This window comes from Rhea americana, unplaced genomic scaffold (genome assembly GCF_003343005.1).
Source record: "Rhea americana isolate MKP2758 unplaced genomic scaffold, rheAme1 scaffold_450, whole genome shotgun sequence".
NCBI classification, from domain to species: domain Eukaryota; kingdom Metazoa; phylum Chordata; class Aves; order Rheiformes; family Rheidae; genus Rhea; species Rhea americana.
In genome coordinates, this window is record NW_028186591.1 from 191338 (window position 1) to 211961 (window position 20624).

The window sequence follows — 20624 nt, forward strand, 5'->3', positions numbered from 1 at the left end:
CTCAAGCGAGGAGATGCAACTAAGAAGGGATGGATTTCTTCTACTTCATTGCTCTCAAAGCCGGTGGGCCCTCTGCTTCCTGCTGATTGTAAGAGCTAATTTTTGAGGGAGAGTCCTAGTGTGGCAGTCTCTCCTGTAGTGCTGCAGGCATGGGAACGCTGAATTCCCAAGATGTCACTTGACAAGATTGCCCATCCCTGTTGCCTCCTAGGCTGGTGGCGTACTGCTTCCTGGCTTTGGGGCCACCGTCCCGCTGGGTGGTGATGTGGTACAGAAGTGTAGGGTTCTGAGGTATCGGGCAGCACTTCCATTGGGTGCTGTTGCCTGCCTGTGTCTCCCCTCTCCCTTCTGCCTGCTTTCCTCTGCATCAGGCTGCATTTGTAAAATGAAATAAATATTGACACGGATGGGATGCTATTCAATTTGTCCTGATCACTGGGCTGCGGTGAGTTCTGACAGAGCAGAGTGTAAAACATAAGCTCAGGATGTAATTTCTACTGTCAACATGATGTACAGTACGCCTGTGCCAAATACACACCGACAAACTGCACAGGCTCTTGCGGGAAGGGAGGGGCAAGCACTGAGCTGGTAACTGGGGAGCAGGGATGAAGGAACAGCAAGAAGGGGCATTGCTGTGGGCCTGACATTGTGCGGGTGAGAGCCCAGTTCTTCGCAGGGACATCAGAGCATCCCTGGCACAGTGTCGCCTGGGAGTGTGGCTGTGCGGGTGCGTGCATGCCGTGCTCCTGAGCCCTGGCACTGCTTGGGATGTGGTGCTGCTGCAAGCAGCTCCTGCTAGTTATTTAGTGGTTCACATGCGGCAGAGATGAGTGGTACCATCAGCTGTTTGGGAAAGGTCTTAATTAGTGCAAAAAAAAAAAAAAAAAAAGTGCTAGTCTTGGCCCTGGGCACTGGACCTTCCCTGGTGCTTTTTAGGCCCTGGGGTATCCTGTGGCACATGCAGGCTGCTGCAAAGGAACAAGCAGGATGCGGGACTCGGATCCTCCATCTCTGGAATAGCTCTGTGATGTGACAGCCAGAAGGAAAGGTGTGCGCACCAAGAAGAGACACAGCATTGACCTCGGCCATGGCCTGAGCTTGTGGCAGAAGAGAAACAGAGGCTGAGGATTTATGGGTGGGGAAGGGTCTAGTCTGTGGCAACGAGCCTTGTCACTGATGTGCCTCTCTTCCTACATGGCTCTGAGTGTCAGGGTCTGCAGGCTGCAATGGGCTGGGTAGATGGACTTTACGATCTGGGAGGTGCACTGAGACGGGCTGGGATACGCTGTTCCCCCTTGCCTATAGGAAGAGCCTGCAAACAGCTCAGCTGAATTGAGCTGAACTTTGGCAGTGTGAGACAGCAGCTAGCAAAGCACATTAGTTCAGATATAGCAATAAGATGAGAAAGCTGTTAAATATAAAAAGCAGCGTAATGGCTGAGATTCTAAACACAAGGTTGTGGTTCCCACAGCAACGGCAGCCCAGCCCGTGCGTTGCTCAGCGGGGCTCTCCTCTTTGGCGGTGGCTGTGCTGTGGAGTGCCTGCATGCAACAGGGCTGAGCGAGCAAGTTGCCTTGGGAACTGCGGGCCAGCTCCTCCGCCCCGGGGAGCAGCTCTGCTGGAGCTGTGCTGGCCCACCGCTGAGTCTTTTGCCCTCACTTACTCTTCTCTGCCTTGCTTAAGTGTGTGCATTTAAAGTGTCACTTAGTGGTTTATTGACAGTATTTTGGATTTATTTCCTTGGTTTATATGCTCTAATTTTGATGAGACTGAACAAAAAGGCAGAATGTCTGTTTCTGAATAAACAGCAGTGCCATTCCTGCGCACAGATGAGGCCAGTCTCTGCATTGCTGAGGCGGGGACTCTGTATCTTGCTGCTAGTGCTACTGACTTACATGGTGGGGACAGGGTGGTTTTTACTACCCTTGTGGAGGTGGTGTTGATGCACTCTGCCAGGCTGACTCTCCTCCTGTGCCCTATCAGTGTGCTGGAAACAGCTGGGGGTGATGTGCAAAAGCCTTGCTGTCACCTCAGGCCCTTGGATGCTGATGGTACTTATTGTGCCTGGGTTTGCACCACTGTGTTGACCTTCTCATTGCTTCCTGGTGTGCTCAGGAGATCCTTACTGGCTGCAGAGCTGCTCTGTCTGGTAGTGGCATTGCAGCCTTGCAGGGCTTTGTGAACCAGCGGGAGTAGCATGGATGGCAAGGAGAGGGCCTCAGGGTGGGCGGAGTGGGAATTTTCACAGCTGGTGACAGCTTCCCCCTGAGGCTCTGCTTACGTGACAGTCCTTGAGAACATGCACAAATGGACCATTTGTTAATTTCTGTTTCTGATAGTTGCATTTTGCAGGTACAACCCACTTGTACAGGGACTTTGGACCCATCTGGAGGCATTGCTTGCAAAAGTGCTGTAGAATAGCAGGGTATTGGTGTACGCAGAGGGAGGAAAGATGCTGAGTCTGCCCCAGAGCTGCATGAGCAGAGGCAGGGTATTCCTCCCACACTTACTGTCTTCCCCACGCGTTGGCCTGAAGCTCTTTCTTTGGCATGCACTTCTGCTAGCCATTTTATTGATACCTCATGCTGTCTGGGAGACTTGCTACAAAAACATAAATTTCCTGGATGTGAGAGAGACTGGCCATGGCAGCAAAGCTCTGAATCTTGTAATATACATCTTCTATGTATCTTCATGTGAGACAAAACAGGTTTGTGTGTTCTGTTACTCACAGTCTCTTGCTCTGAAGCCTGCTGCAGGTGGGGCAGCCTCTATTCCTTTGCCTCAGAACAGGGACCCTTGTATGTGTAAGGGTTTGGTCAATGAAGGGTGCAGTTGCTTTAGACAGTGACAGTTCTCACTAGAAGGGAACGAGTCAGTCCACATTACTCCTGTGCAGATCAGCTCACTCTCTTAGAAGCAGCCTCCTGTGTTAAATATTTTTGGCTGTTTGATTACAGGCATTCTTGCCAGATTGGCAAGAGCACCTGGTCCCTTTGCAGCAGTGGCAAGAATTGCTCGTGCATAGGTAGGGATGCCCAATGGCAGGACGGAGTTTTATTTTCCATTGTCAATAACCTTATGTGGTTGGGGGGAGATGTCTTAATGCACATCCTGTTTTGACTTTGCCTGCACTGAACGAGCCATGACAGAGGAGTGGGGTGGGGGAGAATGTCAGTGCCTCTGCACTGTAATTTCTAACATAACGCACTGGAGACCTTGCGCTCCGTGGAGCGTGAACTGCACAGTGCTTGCATGTATGAGAGCTGATGTGCATGTCTGCATGGAATATAGCATGTGCATATGGAGGGAAAACTGGTACATGTAAACCCAAATGAGGCATGCATACAGACAAATAGAGTGCTAGTGTTTGAGTGCTCTCAGATGTGCACATGATGAAATGTGGATGTGAGCTGTGGTGTGTGAGCTGTGGTGTATGAGCATGCACCTTGTGCACTGAATATGGTCCATGAATAGCACTGAATGATGTTCGCACTCCCTCATGTCTAATGCTCTGTGTTTCTTTGCAACTGTTTCTCCAGACAAGGAAATGCAAAAATGGTGTAGCTTGTTGGATGCTCTGGGAATGTTTCCTGTTAGTGTGGCCACACTAGAGGAATGGCAAGTTCAGAGAAGGGTTAGGGAAATATCTCCCAGTTGCTGCTGCCAGGTAAACAGGGCTGTTTGGGGTCATTGAGGGGGCTGTGCAGAGTCCAGTTCCCTTCTCTGGGGAGTAAATAGCTATCTAGTACCTAATGCACATAGTCCAGAATAGCCCCCCTCTCTGCCTCTGTCCTCTATCCCCTCCTATTTAGAGTAAGAGACAACAGGAGATATACTCACACTTTCAACAGTTCAGAGTTGCTCATGAGCAGTTCTGGTGTGGCTGGTGTCAGCTCTGGTGGCAGCGTGGGGTATTGCTGCTGCAGGGAGAGGTGGACACTGGGTGCCTATCCCCACCTCTTGATCTGATCCCTCTCCCCAGATGTGCACTGAATACAACCCATTCCTGGCCACAGGTTTCATGTCTCCCTCCTCAGTGCTCCAGACTGCTGTGAAACTCAGTCTATAGTCCTTCCTGCAAAAAACTTAAGCCTTGAATTCAGCCAGGTGGTGAATCTTTGAACAGATGCTTCTCTCCTAGTCCATTGGTGCAGAAGTGAGATGCCAGGAAAATGAGACTAGTGGCAGTGGCTGGACTGCCAGCAACTCCCACTGTTGGGCCCTGGTATCTCCTGGAGGGAGCCTTGCCCATGCACACAGGCCTGGAGCAGTCTGGCCGGTGCAGTGCCAGTGGCACCTGGGCAGCAGCAACCCTCTGCCCACAGTGGAGAGCATGCTCAGCCTGGGCAGCACTGACAATGCTGCTGTGTGTATGTCCCCTACCCCCCAAACCCAGGCAGCACTGATGATGCTGCTGCACATGTCCCACCTGCAGTGGTGACCCTCCGCCTGTAGTGTGGTGTGGCATGTGCCCCCACCGTGCATGGGTGGCACTGCAAGGAGGCAGCTGTGTGCTGAAGCTGGAGCTTCCCTGCTCTCAGGGCCTTGCTAGAGCTTGAATTTCCATAGTGATGAGTAGTACCATTTATTGCCCTCCTACTGGTGTTTCCAGCTCTTAGAGCACAGTGGACTAGGCTCTGGTGTGGAGCACCATGACACTGGGGGCAGCGTTAGGGCATGTGGAGCCCAGCTCTTGCACCACCACTGATACCTTGGCCTTTTCTAGGCTCCTGGAGATGCTGCCAGCCTCCCTGCGCCTGCCTGTGTGAACCGGTGGAGGATGAATATGACTGGCATTGGCTGGGCAAGGGACCTTCGCCAGGTGCGGGGATGCCACCCCACTGAAGACAGGTGTTACAAATGTGAGCAGAGCGCACATTGCGGGCCCTGGGCTGCAGGACCCCTTGCCTGGGAGTGCATGGCTGCTGCAGGATGGGCAAGCAGTGGCTGCTGAAGCTCACTCCGTTAACTCCTCTGTGAAACATTGCCAGAAGAGCTTCCACTCGCTTCTTGAGAGCGACTGTCCCATGTGGCTGCATGCAGCCCCCGCCTGCTGGAGGTGGGCGATGGGCTGTGACCCTGTTCCCCAGCAAGACCACTGAGCAAAGTGGTGCGGCCCTACTCCTGGGACATGCCGGCTGGGAGACTCTTCTCTGGAGACTCAAGTGCAGCCTGTGAGGCACCAGCACGGATTGCTCTCACACTAGCGGTGGAGGGTGTGGGACGCCTCTTGTCACAGATGCAACTCTAGCCCTGCTGGGGCAGGAGCACTCTGGCTGCAGGACGTGAGGAGCAGCAGGGACGGGGATGCTCTACATGGACTAGTGAGCCCCACGCTGCTGGTGTAGACTTTTCTCCTCCTCCCCAAAGGATGCCGGTTGCCTGTCCAAAAACTACTACCTGTGCAGCCTGCTGGAGTGTGATGGCGAAGGGTCTACAGGGCTTCCTGTGGACTGTGCTGCTACTGTTCTGTGCTGTGCCACCACCAGGGGCCTGGGCTGCACAGACGGAGGTGGGGGGGCCTGGCCTAGGGCAGCCAGGGGCCCCTGCACTGCTGGCTGGTGGCAGAGTAAAGCGTGGCTGGGTGTGGAACCAGTTCTTTGTGGTGGAAGAGTACACGGGCACGGAGCCACTATACGTGGGGAAGGTAAGGTAACCTCAGTATATCTCCATGGGGCTGATAAACCCATGGCAGAGCTGGGTGGGCTGGTGGCTTGGTCAAGCTTGGGAGGTGGGGAGAGGGCCTGCATGAAGGCTACTCGTGGGCCTGGTGGAAGAAGTGGAGAGAGCAGGAGCTCTGTCTCTGCTGGAGGGGCTCGTGAGGTTAATGTGCTCCCAAAGCCCCCAGGGCAGGAGCAGACCAAAATTCCCACCTGCAGTCTTCTAGCTGTGTGCCGGGTTCCCATAGTGCTTGGGGTTGGTGCAAGAATGGCTGTTCTTTGGGTGATATGAGTGTGGTGCAGAAGGATCAGCCCATGTGTGTATGGGGGGCCTGATGGGCTGGAGCAGATGTGTGGACTGGTGGGACCAGCATTTACTTGTGCTTGGGAACAGAAGTGCTGCTGTTGAATCAAGCGCCCTTTGGCTCCAGGAGCAGATACGACCTCAGCCACTGCTGTCCTGGAGGTGGCCCTCTCCATGCTCCTGTACTCCCTTCAACATGGGTGTGATATTCTGGATTTTGTTCCCAGCCTTCCCTGAGTTTTGTTCTGATCCCTGAAGGATTGTGCTTGTAGGGATGGGCCCTGTTTGACCTGTGGGTGACAGTGGCCATTTCTTGGTCAACCTTCTGTGCAGAAAGGGCTGGCAGAGTAGATGTCTTGCTCTAGTCACTGCATGGAAATCCTGTTTTTGCTTGTGGCCAGAGTGAATTTGTTGCAGGATTTATGCATTTCTGGTCTGACCTACATGGGGCAGTGTGGAAGACCCTTGGTATGGGGGTTTGGGACCTGAAGGGGCTCTGAGGCTCCATGCTGGAGATGGAGCTTTCCTGTGGGCTTTCCAGGAGCTATCCCCACCAGAACTTTGCTGTGGGAGCTCCTGGGGGCCAGTGGGGAGCTGTGTGGCTTTGCTGTGCTCTTGAGGCAATGCTACGCTGGACTCTGCACAGGGAGCGGCCTTGGGGCTGCTGGCTTCATCCCTTTCCAGGAGGTGGGGAGGAGCTGTGTTACGGCTCCCGTGTGCTCGGAGGGCGTGAGGTACTTGTGCAGTGATGAGGCAGTGTTGGCCATCGGGAGCAGCACGGAGCAGAGTGCTGCAAGCCACCTGCAGCCGGCCCAGCAGGGACATGGACTGTTCCCAGAGGAAAGTGGTGAAGAGCACACCCAGCAGAGTTGTCTGGCCTCAGCCACGTGGCTGAGAGTCTGGAGAAGGCTTGAAAATGGGCTTCTTGGCTAGGGGCCAGGTGGGTTTTCAGCAGTGATTTGTGTCCATCTCAGCAGACGCTCAAGCTGCACTCCTCCATGACGATGCTGGATGCAGTTACAGTTAATTCACAGCTCCCCTGGGAAGTGACTYGAAGCATCAGGGCCTGTCAAATTCCAGAGGTAGCCTAGCAACAGCTTCTTCTCCAAAATGAACCCAGGAACCTAAAACTAACCCATTTTACAGCCCTTTCCCCATCAGTCACCATGTCATCTGCCAGCTCAGGATAAACAGCTGTGTTACACCAAAAGCAATTCCCTGTAAACCTTACTCCTGGGACCTGAGACCTACCAGGACTAGGTGCCCCCTGGGACCGGGAGGAGCTGCTCCCCACCGGCCACTGCACTACCAGGAGAGGGGCTGGGTGGCCTCTGGCACTCTTGTGCTGTGCCGTGCCATGCCTCCCATGCTGCATGAGCCTGGGGCTTCCGGAGCACCCTGCACTGCTGAACTCGCCCTCCTTGGGCGTCTCTTGTACACCTACATGTGCTCTTTGAAGGGCCAATACTATTTCCATAAAATCTGGGCTCTCCAGCTAATCCTTCTTCTGAACTGTAATTTCCCCTGAGGCTGCTGTCAGTTTGATGTGGATTTTTTTTTTTAAATAGAATTATGGGGTCGGCACTAGTTACAAACTTCTGCATGTGGACAGATCTATTTTAGATAGAAGAGAGGATTAAAGGGGAAAAAAGCAGATTTAATTAAGTTGCTAATATTTAAAGAAAATTGATGAACTCAGGCTTCATGAGTTGGAGCAAACAGAGTGCGCCTTTATTATGGGCTAGTTTTTGCTTTCTTTTCCAGCCTCAATTGGTTTTTACTTGTGTATCTGTGCTTTCTGTTTAATCACTTTTAATAAGGAATAAGTATTCCACATTCCTTATGTGAACCTCTGTTCACATTTAATTTTGATTTAATTAGTAGGAAGTAATTAATGGCCTCATAAAATTCCTGGTTTTAGCCCTCCAGGACAAGGAAACCATTCTGCTGTTTAGCAGACTGAACAGATGACAGGCTTTCTTGCACCTTCTAGATGGCCCTGGCCACTGTGGACTTGCTTGTCCTTGGTGGGGCTGGATGGCCACCAAACCGAGCACCCGGATCCCTCCCAGGAGGAGCGCTCCTGGGTGCGAGGTCTCTTTCACTCGCTGCAGTGCTGCCCACTGGTGCCGCGGGAGCTCGGATGGAGGGCGCTGCGGAGCGGCGCGGCTCTGTCCTGCTCTGCTGACGGGAGCTGGTCCTTCATGCTGCTACCTGGTGCAGCGTCGCGCCAGTGAGCCGTGAGCTTGCCCTGGGAAGAGCCTCCATGGGAGATGGCCCGGGCCCGCACTTTGAGGCATTCCCCTTAGACTGCGTAACCGTAGTCAGTTATGCAGCCCTCCCCCATTAGTTGTTGTTTAGCCAAGCAGGGCAGATTTAGCTCTTTTAATCTTCCCTTGTAAATCAATCTCTGCAGCCCCTTGAGCCCAGGCTCCATTTTTCTTCCTGGCTTTCCAGTTYGCGGGGATGCTGGTAACTGCTCTGAGCTCAGTTAGCACTGAGCAGATATGTGARGAGGATGTGCTGAGAGCTCAGCGTGGTCCTGGGGAAAGTGCTGGGGGCTTCTTTGGGCTAATTGCTCATCAGGAGCAATTGGTGTTCAGCCAAGAAGTGCCAGGTTTCCGTAACCTCTGCCATACGGACCGGGTGCCCCTCTTCCTTCCCAAAGAGCTCCCTTCCAGATGGAGTAGGAGCGAGGCTTAGGGAGAGGGTGGTAACGCAGTGAGTGGGTCCGAGGCGGAGCGTCCCGCCAGCTCCTGGAGCGGAGCGGGGCTRGCCCGGCTGGTCTGCGGCCAGGCACTGGAGCGAGCTCCCTTGCAGGTGACGGTCCGCTTCCCGGGCCTGCCTGGGAAGTAGCATGTAGATGTTGTGCAAAGTGYATTGAATTCTCAGGTGTGGGTCTCTAACTTGTGAAATAAATATATAAACTGTATCTAACAAGACAAATATAATGAAGGCATCGTAAAAAGAGGCAGCTCTGGTATAAATTCTTGCTGGTGGAGCTGTATGTCTGAAAGGTGGATTATAGAACTGCAGTTTGGAAGATTGAATGGCCCATAAACATTTTCATATTTCATTAGCCGATTAATGGACGGCTTTTTTCTTTCTTTTTCCTTTTTTTTGGGGGGGGGCAACTTTGCTGATTCTAAGCAAAAATCGAAAGGAGTAAATGAAGGAAGCTGATGAAACCTTCCCGGGGGCTTGTCCCGTTATGGATCATCCCAATTAATGCCCGTGCTGCTCTCTGTCAAGATGCATTCAGCCTGTCCAGTTACTGTTAATAGATTTCTCATAAGTAGCTGGATTGCAAAAACCTCATAACTCAGTTTAATGCCACCAATAAAATTACCTCTGGACGTCTGGCCTGGATTCCAGTCAGCTCCTCATCCCTGGGGAGCTGCTGTTTACCCTTTCTTTTCCTAATTTTATATATTGTGTTAATTGGAAAACAAAGAGGAAAATGGCTACAAAAGCATCTTCCCCAAGGTCCGTTCCTCATCCTGAGTTGCCCCGTTCCCCTGGGGGTCCCAGGCGGGCTGCGCAGGRAGCACAGCCGCTCTTGGCAGGGCCGACGGTGCTGGAGGGTGTCCGTGGCTGGGCAGAGCCGGGCGGCTGGAGTAGCGTCCCCYGCCGTGGGGTGCAGCTGCCCCGTCCCCTTGGCATGGGGACACCACCGGCTCATCCCGCCCATGGCGCCTCTGGCCTTGCCATGGAGATCGTCTGCTCGGCCAGGGCACGGCGGGTGCCGCTAGTGGTGGGGGTGGAGGCAGGAGCAGGGGTTGGGGCTCCCTGTGAGGACCCCGCTCGGACCCTTCCTCTCTTTCCTGGCAGATCCACTCGGACTCGGACGAGGGGGACGGCTCCATCAAGTACACCATCTCCGGGGAGGGCGCGGGCACCATTTTCCTTATTGACGAAATCACGGGGGACATCCATGCCACCGAGCGCCTAGACCGGGAGCAGAAAACCTTCTACACTCTGCGTGCGCAGGCCCGCGACCGGCAGACGGACCGGCTGCTGGAGCCCGAGTCGGAGTTCATCATCAAGGTGCAGGACATCAACGACAGCGAGCCCCGCTTCCTGGAGGGGCCCTACATCGGCAGCGTGGCCGAGCTCTCCCCCGTCGGTAGGCCGCGGGCGCGCCACGAGGTCGGCTGTAAATCCTGGGGCTCCCAGCCGAGACCGGGGCTGGGCTGGCCAAGAGGGAAAAATAAATAAGGGGGCTTAGGGAAAAGAAGTGAATAAATCCTCTGAGCTGATTGCTGGGCTGCAGCTGTGCGCTCGGCTCCGTCCCTAACTCCCGCCTGGAGCAGGGTCGAGGAGGCGCCAGCTGCTGCGTGCCCGGGCTGGTGCTGGCCTGACTTGGGGGGGGGGTCATGGCTGCTGGGTCTGGCTGGGCCCAGAGTACTGAGAGGGGCCCGGCCCCCAGGTCTGGCTGGGCCTGACTGGGGGAGGGGGTCATGGCTGCCGGGTCTGGCTGGGCCCGGGGTGCTGAGGGGGGCACAGCCCCCAGGTCTGGCTGGGCCTGACTGGGGGAGGGGGTCCTGGCTGCCGGGTCTGGCTGGGCCCGGGGTGCTGAGGGGGGCACGGCCCCCAGGTCTGGCTGGGCCTGACTGGGGGAGGGGGTCATGGCTGCCGGGTCTGGCTGGGCCCGGGGTGCTGAGGGGGGCACGGCCCCCAGGTCTGGCTGGGCCTGACTGGGGGAGGGGGTCATGGCTGCTGGGTCTGGCTGGGCCCGGGGTGCTGAGGGGGGCACAGCCCCCAGGTCTGGCTGGGCCTGACTGGGGGAGGGGGTCATGGCTGCTGGGTCCAGCTGGGCCCAGAGTGGAGGGGGAACATGGCCATCAGCTCCGGGTTGGAGCAGGCCCTGGCCCACCTGCCCGTGTTGCCATGCGGTTCCTGTTGACTCCACAGTGCCAGTGAGCTTTTGCCCTTGGCTGAGATCAAGGAACTCGTGTCGCGTGTGTGCAAGCGTAGCTTCCCCTGTGTTGCTGTGAGCCTGCCCTCCCCAGGCGCCTCGGAGCACGTGGACAGCCCTACCCTAGCACGCTGAGCACCAGCGGCCCCCGCTGCAGGGGCGACATGGGGCGAGCTCGGCGCGGAGGTGACACGGGAGCTGCAGTGCTGCTGCCCCCGCTGCCCGTGCCAGGCCCACAGCAGGCTGTCATGCAGCCCTGGGCTCCTGGAAAGGCACCTGGCTGGTTGCGCTGCCCCGTCCCCGGGTATCACGCTGCCCTGTCCGTGCCTGGCTGTTCATTATCCCCTGTCTCCCAGCTGTGGCATGCAGCAGGCATTGCGAGCGGAGCTATAAATCACTGCTCTCCGAAGGCTGCATCAAGGTAAGAGACAGCCTGCAAAAGGCTGACTGACATCAAAGCTAAGGCAGGTCCCCTAAGAGTGTCAGCACAGGGAGGAGTGCACTTAGAGAGCAGGGCTGTGCCCCCAGCAGGGCGAGTGCCCGATCTGGCCGAAGCAGCATTGAGGGGCTGAGTGTGTGTGGGGGTGCTGGCATTTCCGCAGCCTCAGGATCGAGCTTGGGCTCTGTCATTAATGCTCAATGTATTGCAAGACTGGTGCATGGCCTCCAGCAGGTGCAGATGTGCAGGAGCTGCCTCTTCCGGAGGACCTACTGCTGCCTGGATTCCTGTTGACTGATGGAGAGCGAGCTCTCTTGAGGCGTCCTGAGCTCTCCTTTCTCCTCCGTTTCCCTGCACAAATCCTCTCSCAAGTCAAACAGTGACCCCTTGAACTACAGCCATGTGCTCCTGGAGAAATGAAAGCCAGCATGTGGGCAGTAAAGCAAGAGGCATCCTGTTCCCAAAGGGAAGAAAGAAATTAATTTAATCTATTTTGCTTGAACAACTTTTAAAAAGGAAGGAATTCTCAACTCTGAGTATTAGACAAGGATCCTAATTCTTTGAAGATCACTAACAATTATGGAGCTGCCTGATCACAGACTGATGTGAACAAGACATATCAAAGGAGACAGTGTCTATGCGAAATTGGAGATCAGAAGGAGAAAGAAACACGGTTTCAGAACATGAAAGGAGGCGATTCCTGCAAATTAAAATACTCAGAAGTTAGAGAAGTGTTTCAAATGCCGTGGGATGTGCTTCCGAGCTGGATGCTCGCATAGGGGAGCTGGAGCTCAGAGTCTGTTCTGCTTGCCAAGCTGAGATCTGCCTGCCTGAAACACCCTTGTAGTGGGGACTYCTGTAGCCTGACCAGCCTGGGGGAGTGCAAGGGCTCCTCTGCAGCAGCCTGGCCCTGAAGGTGGCCCAACTAACAGGGCATGGAGGGCCTCACACAGCATCTTCAAAGTTGCTGCCACGTAGTCGTTGGCATGAATACTGAGCTGGAGAGCATCCATTTGCGGCTCCTGGGAGTCCCCCACTCCCTATGTGCTGTCCCTCAGCTTACCAGCGCTTTGCCCAGGAACAGGTAGCACAAGGGATGAGACATACAGCTTGCGAAAGCATTAAGCAAGGCAGCCTGAGAAGTAGCTCTCCTGAATGTTCTGAAAGAAACCTGACGTGTTCCTCACCTGTGGCCCTGATCAGCAGTGCAAGGTGTTGGATACAGTGGGAGATAGCAAAAACTGAACCACAGGAAGTTCTGCCTGAATATGAGGAGGAATTTTTTCACTGTGAGAGTGACAGAGCACTGGCACAGGTTGCCCAGAGAGGTTGTGGAGTCTCCTTCTCTGGAGATGTTCAAGGTCCACCTGGATACAGCCATGTCTAACATGCTCTAGGTGACCCTGCTTGAGGAGGGAGGTTGGACTAGATGATCTCCAGAGGTCCCTTCCAACCTTATCGTTTCTGTGATTCTATGGGGCTGATCATTGGCCTGGTGTGTGAGGTTCAGCTCCAGGCACTATAAAGAAGGGCTGAAGATGCAGACTGAGGGCTGCTGCCTGGGGTTGCGGAGGGAGGTGGAGTTCAGGACTTTGTTCTTGGTGAAGTGCACAGGGAGTACCCTGCAAGGTCTGTCCTGCTAGGAGCTCTCCTTTGTGATGTCCAGGCCTGGTGTGGCTGTAACTGTGGCTTTGCTGTTGTTGGTTATAGTTCTGAGACAGGTAGATCATTTCTCCTGGATCCGAGGGATATTTCTGTAAGAGCTGATGTAGGAGTTACCCATGCATGCCAGCTGGTAGAGGGGAACACCAGGAACAGTCAGGCAGGGGCAGGAAGGTTGAGCAGCTTGTAGAAAGCTGGATTACCTCTTGCATCAAGGACAAGAGACTTGCAGGAGGATATATCCAGTCTTTACTTGGTTTGGGTGCAGGTGTTTTCCCAGATTGCCAGTGTCTCTGATTGAACTGTGTCCTCTGTTGGGGAATGGGCTGGATGGGGCACTCTCAGGGAGCAGGGACGTTCTGCAACTCGGAGCATGTTTGCAGGGAGCTGTTGTTCACTCCCCATCTCTGCTGCTCTGACAGCCTTTGCTCTGCAACTCAGCTGGACAAGCAGAGGGTGACCTGCTTCCTCCTCCTCCCCTGCTCCTGCTTCCCAGCCCTATCTTGGGCTTGTGCCTATGACCGGTGAGTGGGTGGTTTTCCTCTTGCTCACAGTAGCTGTCAGCTGCAGCTCTGTTCCCTGCCAGCAGCATAGTCTCATCCCCCAGAACTGGGTGCCTTCCTAGAGTATAAAGAGGAATAAAACAAATGTGGCCGGATCAGCTCAGTGACAGTAAGAGCAGATCAAAGGACATTATTTGCATAATGAAGCAGTACTAATTGAGAGGGAAAGTCATTTGATTTCCCAATGTCTAAATGAGAATGACAAGTAATGAAAGAACTGCACAAACTCTCACTGAGTAGCTGGGACTGCTCTGCCTTAGAGCAAGGACAGCCCATTTTGGTAGTGACAGCATACATGCTGCTTGAGACCATAAGAACAATTATGTTAGGGTGGAATGAAGACCTCTTTCTTCCAGGATCTTGCCTTGACAGTGGCCAAAAAGTGGATGCTTTTAGGGGAGTAAGGAACAGATAAGCCTTTGTGATGCTTTTCTTAATACTCTCCTAGCCAGAAGATGGCTTCAGTTTGGGGACTTCTTCAGTTCTACATGCTTTTCGTAAGTTTAGTTAACTTCAGTGTCTTTGTCTTTCATGAACTTATCCAGACTCAGCTTAAACATCTGCAAAGAGGAAAAGAAAAGTGTTTGCTGTTGCTCTCTGGTGGATCAAAAGTGGTGGATACAGGAAGTGGACTGGAAGAGCTTGGGTCAGTGATGATAAAAGCAGAGTTAGGAATTTCTGAGAAGCTGAGATGGTTCTTTGAGCTAACCCCGGGCCATGGATCCAGGCTGAATGTATGCTATGCCCCTGCAGAAGTTAGTACCAGCCTCAGCTCTGTACTCCATGTGTGCACTGAGTTCTTGTACTTGGAAGGAGCACATCCAGAATGGAAGCTGAGTCAGCAGTCTTACCTTGGCTTCTTTGGCATAGCAGGATTAGTTGCAAGAGCAGGCTTCAAATGACTTTTTTCCAGAGACCTCATCTCATTCTGAGACTAATGGGACATTAGGAGAAAATAGCACAACCTGCTAAAGGATATTTTGCAGACAGCAGAGCTCAGTGTCCCTTTCCTTAATAGAGAGGTGGGCGTAGACTTGAACAGCACAGTGCTGGCCAAAGTCAACTACTGAAGACTGCTTCAACAATGTTCAGGGATGCAGAGGTGAGGGACGCTGAAAAGTGAATGGAGTTGGTGCTGCGAGTGGAACTGGCGTGAGGCTAGGCAGGAAAGGCATCTGGAGCTGTGAAGTGGGAGGCGTCTCTCTGGTCGGACTGCGGGCTATCCCTGCTCAGGGCCCTAAGGGCGCAAGGGCTTGGTCCCTGCCCCAGAACTGGCAGCAGCTATTGGAAGTGTTGTGCCAGGCCTGTGTGGGCAGAGGAAGGCAGAGGCTGGTGGTGTGCTTGGGAGCACTGTTGCCAACTCACCCAGTACAAGTTGCAGCTCAGGGTGGCTTGCTGCAGTGCATGTGCTGGGGCTAGTCTGTCTCCAGGATGGGGCCCAAGCTGCAAACCCCTTTGCAGCCCCATTGAAGTCCTTTCACCTCAAGAAGAAACTGGCCCAGAGCCTGCAGGCTACTCTGTGCTTGCATCCAAGACCTTGGCCTTTGCTTGGGTGCCCCGGTGCAGATCACTTCAAAATGTACAGCTTGAGCAGACTCTAGAGTGCAAGGAAGAGACCTGGAGCTGCAGAGAAGGCAGGACAGAAATCACCAGGGACACAGTCAGCTGTCTGGGAACTGCAGGAGCTTCACCTTGTAATAGGAGATGCTAAAATTAGCTGTGTTTTGGGCTCCCTTCCGGAGCTCCCTGGGGTCTGCTTAGCAGCAGTCTGCCGCACACAGGCGTGAGCATCCAGTATGCTGCCTCCTGTATGAGATCTGCTGTTGTGCAGAGTGGGTGTTGCAGGCCTGAACTTACTTTTGGGCTGGCCAGGGGAGTCTGCAGCAATGGATGTGGGGAAATGTGCATCCTTTCATCAGAACCGTGCTGCTGCCTTGCTGCGTTTTGCTCTCCTTATTTCTGTGTGCTGCCAAGTCCAGATTAGAGATGATCTGGTTGTGCAGACAGAAACTTGGAGTCAAGCTCTGACTCCAGCACAAAGCTGGCTGAATGCGGAAGTGATTATTGTGAAGAGAAATTGTTTAATCTCCACATTGAAAACAGAAAAAGACTTTGTTTAACATGCAGCCAGAACATTTGTAGGCAGTCTGAGGGATATATATATACATATATATRTGTGTGTGTGTGTGTGTGTGTGTATTTTAATAGAAAGCGCTCAAAAGGTTTGAATGTATGTTTGGAAGCTGCTGTGGTAGTGAGCTGGTATCGCCCTGCTCGCTAACCTCCCTAACCCTTTCAGGGGTGCGCTCTCTGTGTCGCGATACAAGCTCTGAATCTGCACGTCGGAGTACCTGCTATACTCTTTCCTAGTCGCCACGTGTTGAGCCCCTTGGTGAACCTGTGCCTCCACAAATCTGGCGTTTTGGTTTGCTCTCCAAGACACTGTGCTTACCTACCTGGTGCCAGGGAGAGGGATGTGTTTTCTAACGGGTTTCTCTGGCCAGACGTTTCAAAGGATATTTCCTTAGTTGTGTGTTTGAGTAACTGCCATAGTCAGATTAGCTCCCTCAGGTTTGTCCTGAGGGACATGAGGGCTCTGCAGTGAATTCCTTGTGGGTCTGGTCTGGCTTTCTACCAAGCCAGAACATTCCCGAGAGTGCAGGAAGCTCATTTCTGCTCCAGTAATTTTAAAGCTGCTCTAGTTTGTTTTCCTCCCTGATGTTCTGCCTGCTTGCTTCCAGAGTGCATCAGACACTGCATGTGTTGGGGCAAGATGAAAGCCACAGACTCTATTGTTTGTAAAATCTGAGCTGCCACCGCTATAGCACCCAGGCCCTTCAGATGAGAGTACTAACCTTTGACATCAGTCCAGGACATGTGGCTCTGCATGAAAAAGCACTGCTCTTAAGTTCAGCAGGGCTGAAATGATCCAGTGCTGCCAGGGAGCTGGCAAAAATTTGCACAAAAAGGTGATGCATGGCTCCAAGCAGGGGTAGAGAGTCTTCCATCAGCTCAGGATGGTGCTTAAGCCATTAAGCAAGGAAGTGCTGGAGGTGGCTCTGGCTGCTGTTTCCCCTGGGAGCACAATTGCCTCGGCCAGATTTGGGATTGTCAGGACTTTCTGAACATGGGAAGAGTGCTTAACCTTATCAGAGAAATAGGAAAGGGGCACGAGGCTGATGCTACCCCACTGTTATGGGCTTTTCTTGCTTCCTTTTAGGAGCAACACTGGGCAATATCGCTGCTTCTGTGAGGTCTCTGCTCCCTGCTGAGCTGGGGAGGTCCCTGTTGTGTTTGCCCACCAGCTGCTGACTCTACTATATATGCAAGATGTTAGAGCATATCTGTGTATGGACCTGTTTCAGGGTCCTGCTCAGGGCTCTGTAGGAGTGAGGCTTTGTGCTGGGAGGCTGCTTCGAGGGGGTGTGCACCGGCTGCAGCCCCAGAGCTGGTTTGGAAAGTGGCTGGAGGCTCCTGTGTGCACCAGGAAAGATGTAGAGGCTGCAGGTGAGGAGGTGGCAGCCAAAGTCAATACATGTTGGCTGCTGCTACTTGTTTATCTCTTTGTAGGCCTGCAGCTTGGTTATATTTCTGTCCCTGGGGAAGTGATGGATCCCTTCACCTTGCTTGTAGATTCTGTGCAGGACCTCTTTGTTCTTGAGTGTGTTTGGAGTTTGCCTGTTGACATTTATTTTAACTAAAAGAGTCTGGAGTCAGTGGCATAGTAAGTAGACTGGAGACATTAGCCTTCTGTGAGCAGGTGGAGAGCTACCTGCCACAATCCCTGATGGGAAACTGGCTCCCAGGGAAGACTTGGGGATGATGTAGGAGCAAAGCAGAGGCACACTGTGCCTGCTGTACAGGGCTCCAACTGGCCGTGCATGCAACCACCTGTCAAAGGTATCATGCTGTTCAAGCTCTGCATGTGCCACTGTGTTAGCAAAGCAGCATAGGCTAGTTCCTGGGGGAGGTGGAGAACATGAGGGCTCAGGGCTGCTTGAAGATTTGCTCTCCTCTGGTCTCCTGTTTCTTCGGCTGTGAACCGCTTCCATGTGGCCTGGCAGGCCCCTGCAGGGATGCTGTTGGATGCCAGGACAGGTCTGCCTTGCTGTTTCAAAGGTGTTTTGTAGTGCCACAGGGCTGCAGAGCCCTACTTCATCAAAGCCAAGGGGCTAGGGCTGAGCTGCCACTTGCCTGGCGAGCCCCAGGCCACTCTGGGACCATGTGTCGCAAATCTCTGCACTCCCACTGCCGCAGCAAGAACAGCAGGGAAAGGGTCTTGTGGAGAAATGGCTCCTTAATTCTGGCAGCTCCAGGGGCAGAACCAGTTGTGTGCTGGGTACTTGCAGCCCTTCTCTACTCTGTTGATCCTGGCTGCCTGCTGGTCACAGCAGAGATGGATTAATCTGTGGTTTGTGGACTCTGAGTCAGGGGTTGGATCCAGCAGATCCCTGGGAGAGCTCAGGATGCAGCAATGGGGCAGCCCAGGCAGGGCCTGTGGGGTTGGTGGATGGCTGGCAGCCAGGATCTGTCCCCCTTTCCCACACCCACAAGCCACAGCCACAATGGTGCGAGTCACCCAGCTGCTCTACAGAGGAGAAGCACTGTTCCTACACTGAGCAGTCCTGGGAAGTGAGGGTCATGGCCCCTGCTCTGTGGGGGAAAATACAGTCTCTGATCTGCTGTGCTAGATTGCACCTTTGCAGAAGGAGAGTAAATTACAGTGAGTCTGACTCATTAATTTTTATGTAAATTATTAGTTTTCTCTGATTCCTTGGGGTCAGCTGGCCACGGGAGGGACTAAGGTCTTTATCTTACTTTATGCATCTAAATTTCTGGATATGAGCTCAGGATTCCTGGTTATGGGATGTGAGTTGTGCAGCACATGTTTAGATTTTATTTATTGTATCTTTTATGGCTAAGGCAGATGCCGGGAAACTGTCGTACATGCTGTACTTGCAGTGGGCAGTGCTATGCTTGGAGAGCAGGGACTAATAACTGAGCGGGAGTAGGAGCCAGCGTTCCTAGGTTTCTGTCTTGGCAGGAGAAGGGGATGAGACCTTGGTGGTTAAACTGGAATTTAAGACCTTTGTTCTTCAGCTTGGGAGACAGAGAGGTGGTAGGGGCAGGAAAGGGAAAAGTGGAGATTAAGGTGGTACTGGAAATTAGGAGTCCTGACATCCTGTGGGTGACCTTGAGCAGGCTGCAATGCACCTTTGTACCTTGATTTCCAGTGGTGCAAACTGAGTTTAATGTTCCCTGCTTGCCTGGTGTTGCTTGTCTGTTAATGAGATGCTGCAAGGGCAGGTGGGGAAGGGCTGAGCGTTTGTCACCTTCAGAGTTGCTGGCTTCAGCCTGGGGGCAATATGCCATGTGCTGAGGGTGCCTTGCTGCCACACTGCTGCTGCTTGACCTCCCCTCACTGCAGGGGAAAGAGCTGGCCCCAGAGCTGGGGCTCACACTGCATAGGAGCAGATAGCCTGGACACCCACCCTGCAGCCCTGTTGTGACAGCACATGGAAGCAGTCAGCAACCTGAGGTGGCTCCTTGGGCTCCAGGAGCCTTGTGTGCTGATGCTGGAAAGCTGAGAACAGCCACCAGCCTGACAGCTTCAGGGGCATGACCCAAAACCGAGACACAAAACTCAGAATCACAGAATGGGCAAGGTTGGAAGAGGCCTCTGGAGATCATCTAGTCCAACCTCCCTGCTCAAGCAGGGTCACCTAGGGCATGTTAGACAGGATCATGTCCAAGTGGGTTTTGAACATCTCCAGAGAAGGAGACTCCACAACCTCTCTGGGCAACCTGTTCCAGTGCTCTGTCACTCAAACTCACCTCTGTGTGGGCACGGATCCTGTCCTCCCATCAGACTCTGGCACAGATGCGGTTTTGCAAAGCATTCAGGTAAATACTGGAACTTGAGGAGTATAGCTGTTTGGTAGGGATGGACGAGTAGGAAAATTAACGTAGCACTTCAGGAGAGAATGCATCTGCATGAGATGCAAAGCCTGGTGCAGACTTCTAGTGGCTAGCCCCCCTACTTGCTGGCACCTGCAGGGTGATGGCACTAACATGGCTGACATGGAGGGGGTGCAGCAAGTGGGCAAGGCAAAGTCCTTGGGGCACTTGCTCTGTCTATACACATCCAGTCCTGATGCAGGTGATGCATACGTGTCTGCTTATGTACATGTTGGTGTACTTTTTGTCCCTGAGGTGCCTAGGCAAGGGCAAGTGACTTGGAGTGTGAGAATATCTGTGCATGATCAGTGGGTGCTGGCCATGGTGAGGGTGGGTGCTACAGTGTGTAGGTGCTGGGGTGGGCACTGCCAAGGCCCCTGGGCATGGTGTCTCAGCTGGCTGCTGCTAGGGTGAGCATGGAGGGAGGTCCTACCTGTTGCAAGGGTGGGACAGGTAGCATTTTGGTTCTTGGACTTTGGCACCTGCAGCATTCCTGGCAGGGCTTCCCTACTGCAGTCAGGAGGGGAGTGCCGTGTCCTTTCCCTTCTCTGACCTCTTTCTCCTCCACTTTCTGATCAGCAGGCAACGTGAGCTTCCTGGGGAACGTGCCAGGATGTCTGGGAAAAATATGCAGTGCAGGTGCTGGTGTGGTGGTGACCTGCCTTTGCTTGCTCTTGGTGAAAGGGTTGTATGAGGGCAAGATGGACACATGGAGGCCCAAGGAAGGGTGAGGAGGAGGCAGGCAAGACCATCCTGTGGAAATACGGCAAAAGCATTTCTAAGAAAAAGATTGCAAGCAGGAATCTAGTGTTGTCCAGTGTAGTTTGGATGTGCCTAGCAGAGATGCACCAGAACTTCACTGAAGACAGCAGAGCATAAATAAGTCAGCTGGAGCTAGCTTGTTGTTGAAGACTGATGAGGGGGATTCTCATGTTATTAGCAGAGCTGCAGCTCTGAGAAAATGGCCAGGAAGAATGAAAAGCAACCATGCTAATAGCTTTTTTTTTTTTTTTTTTTTTTCCCTCTCCCCTCAGAGAAAACTCTTTCCGGGGTGTCGGTGGCAAGCCAGATTACAGGGTAGCATGTGCCTCCCTACTACTGGCAGCTGCCTAGTTAATTC

At 53.4% G+C, this 20624-nt stretch overlaps 1 protein-coding gene across 1 annotated transcript in view; it reads left to right on the top strand.

Moving 5' to 3' along the window:
- The first annotated feature begins 4735 nt into the window (after positions 1-4735).
- The window catches only part of CDH22 (cadherin 22), a 56665-nt gene continuing 40776 nt past the window's right edge, over positions 4736-20624 (top strand). The window contains exons 1-2 of the mRNA XM_085316093.1: positions 4736-5647; positions 9796-10090. Of these exons, the coding sequence (XP_085172219.1) occupies positions 5372-5647; positions 9796-10090 (571 nt within the window). The 5' untranslated portion in view covers positions 4736-5371. The remainder of the gene's footprint in view (positions 5648-9795; positions 10091-20624) is intronic.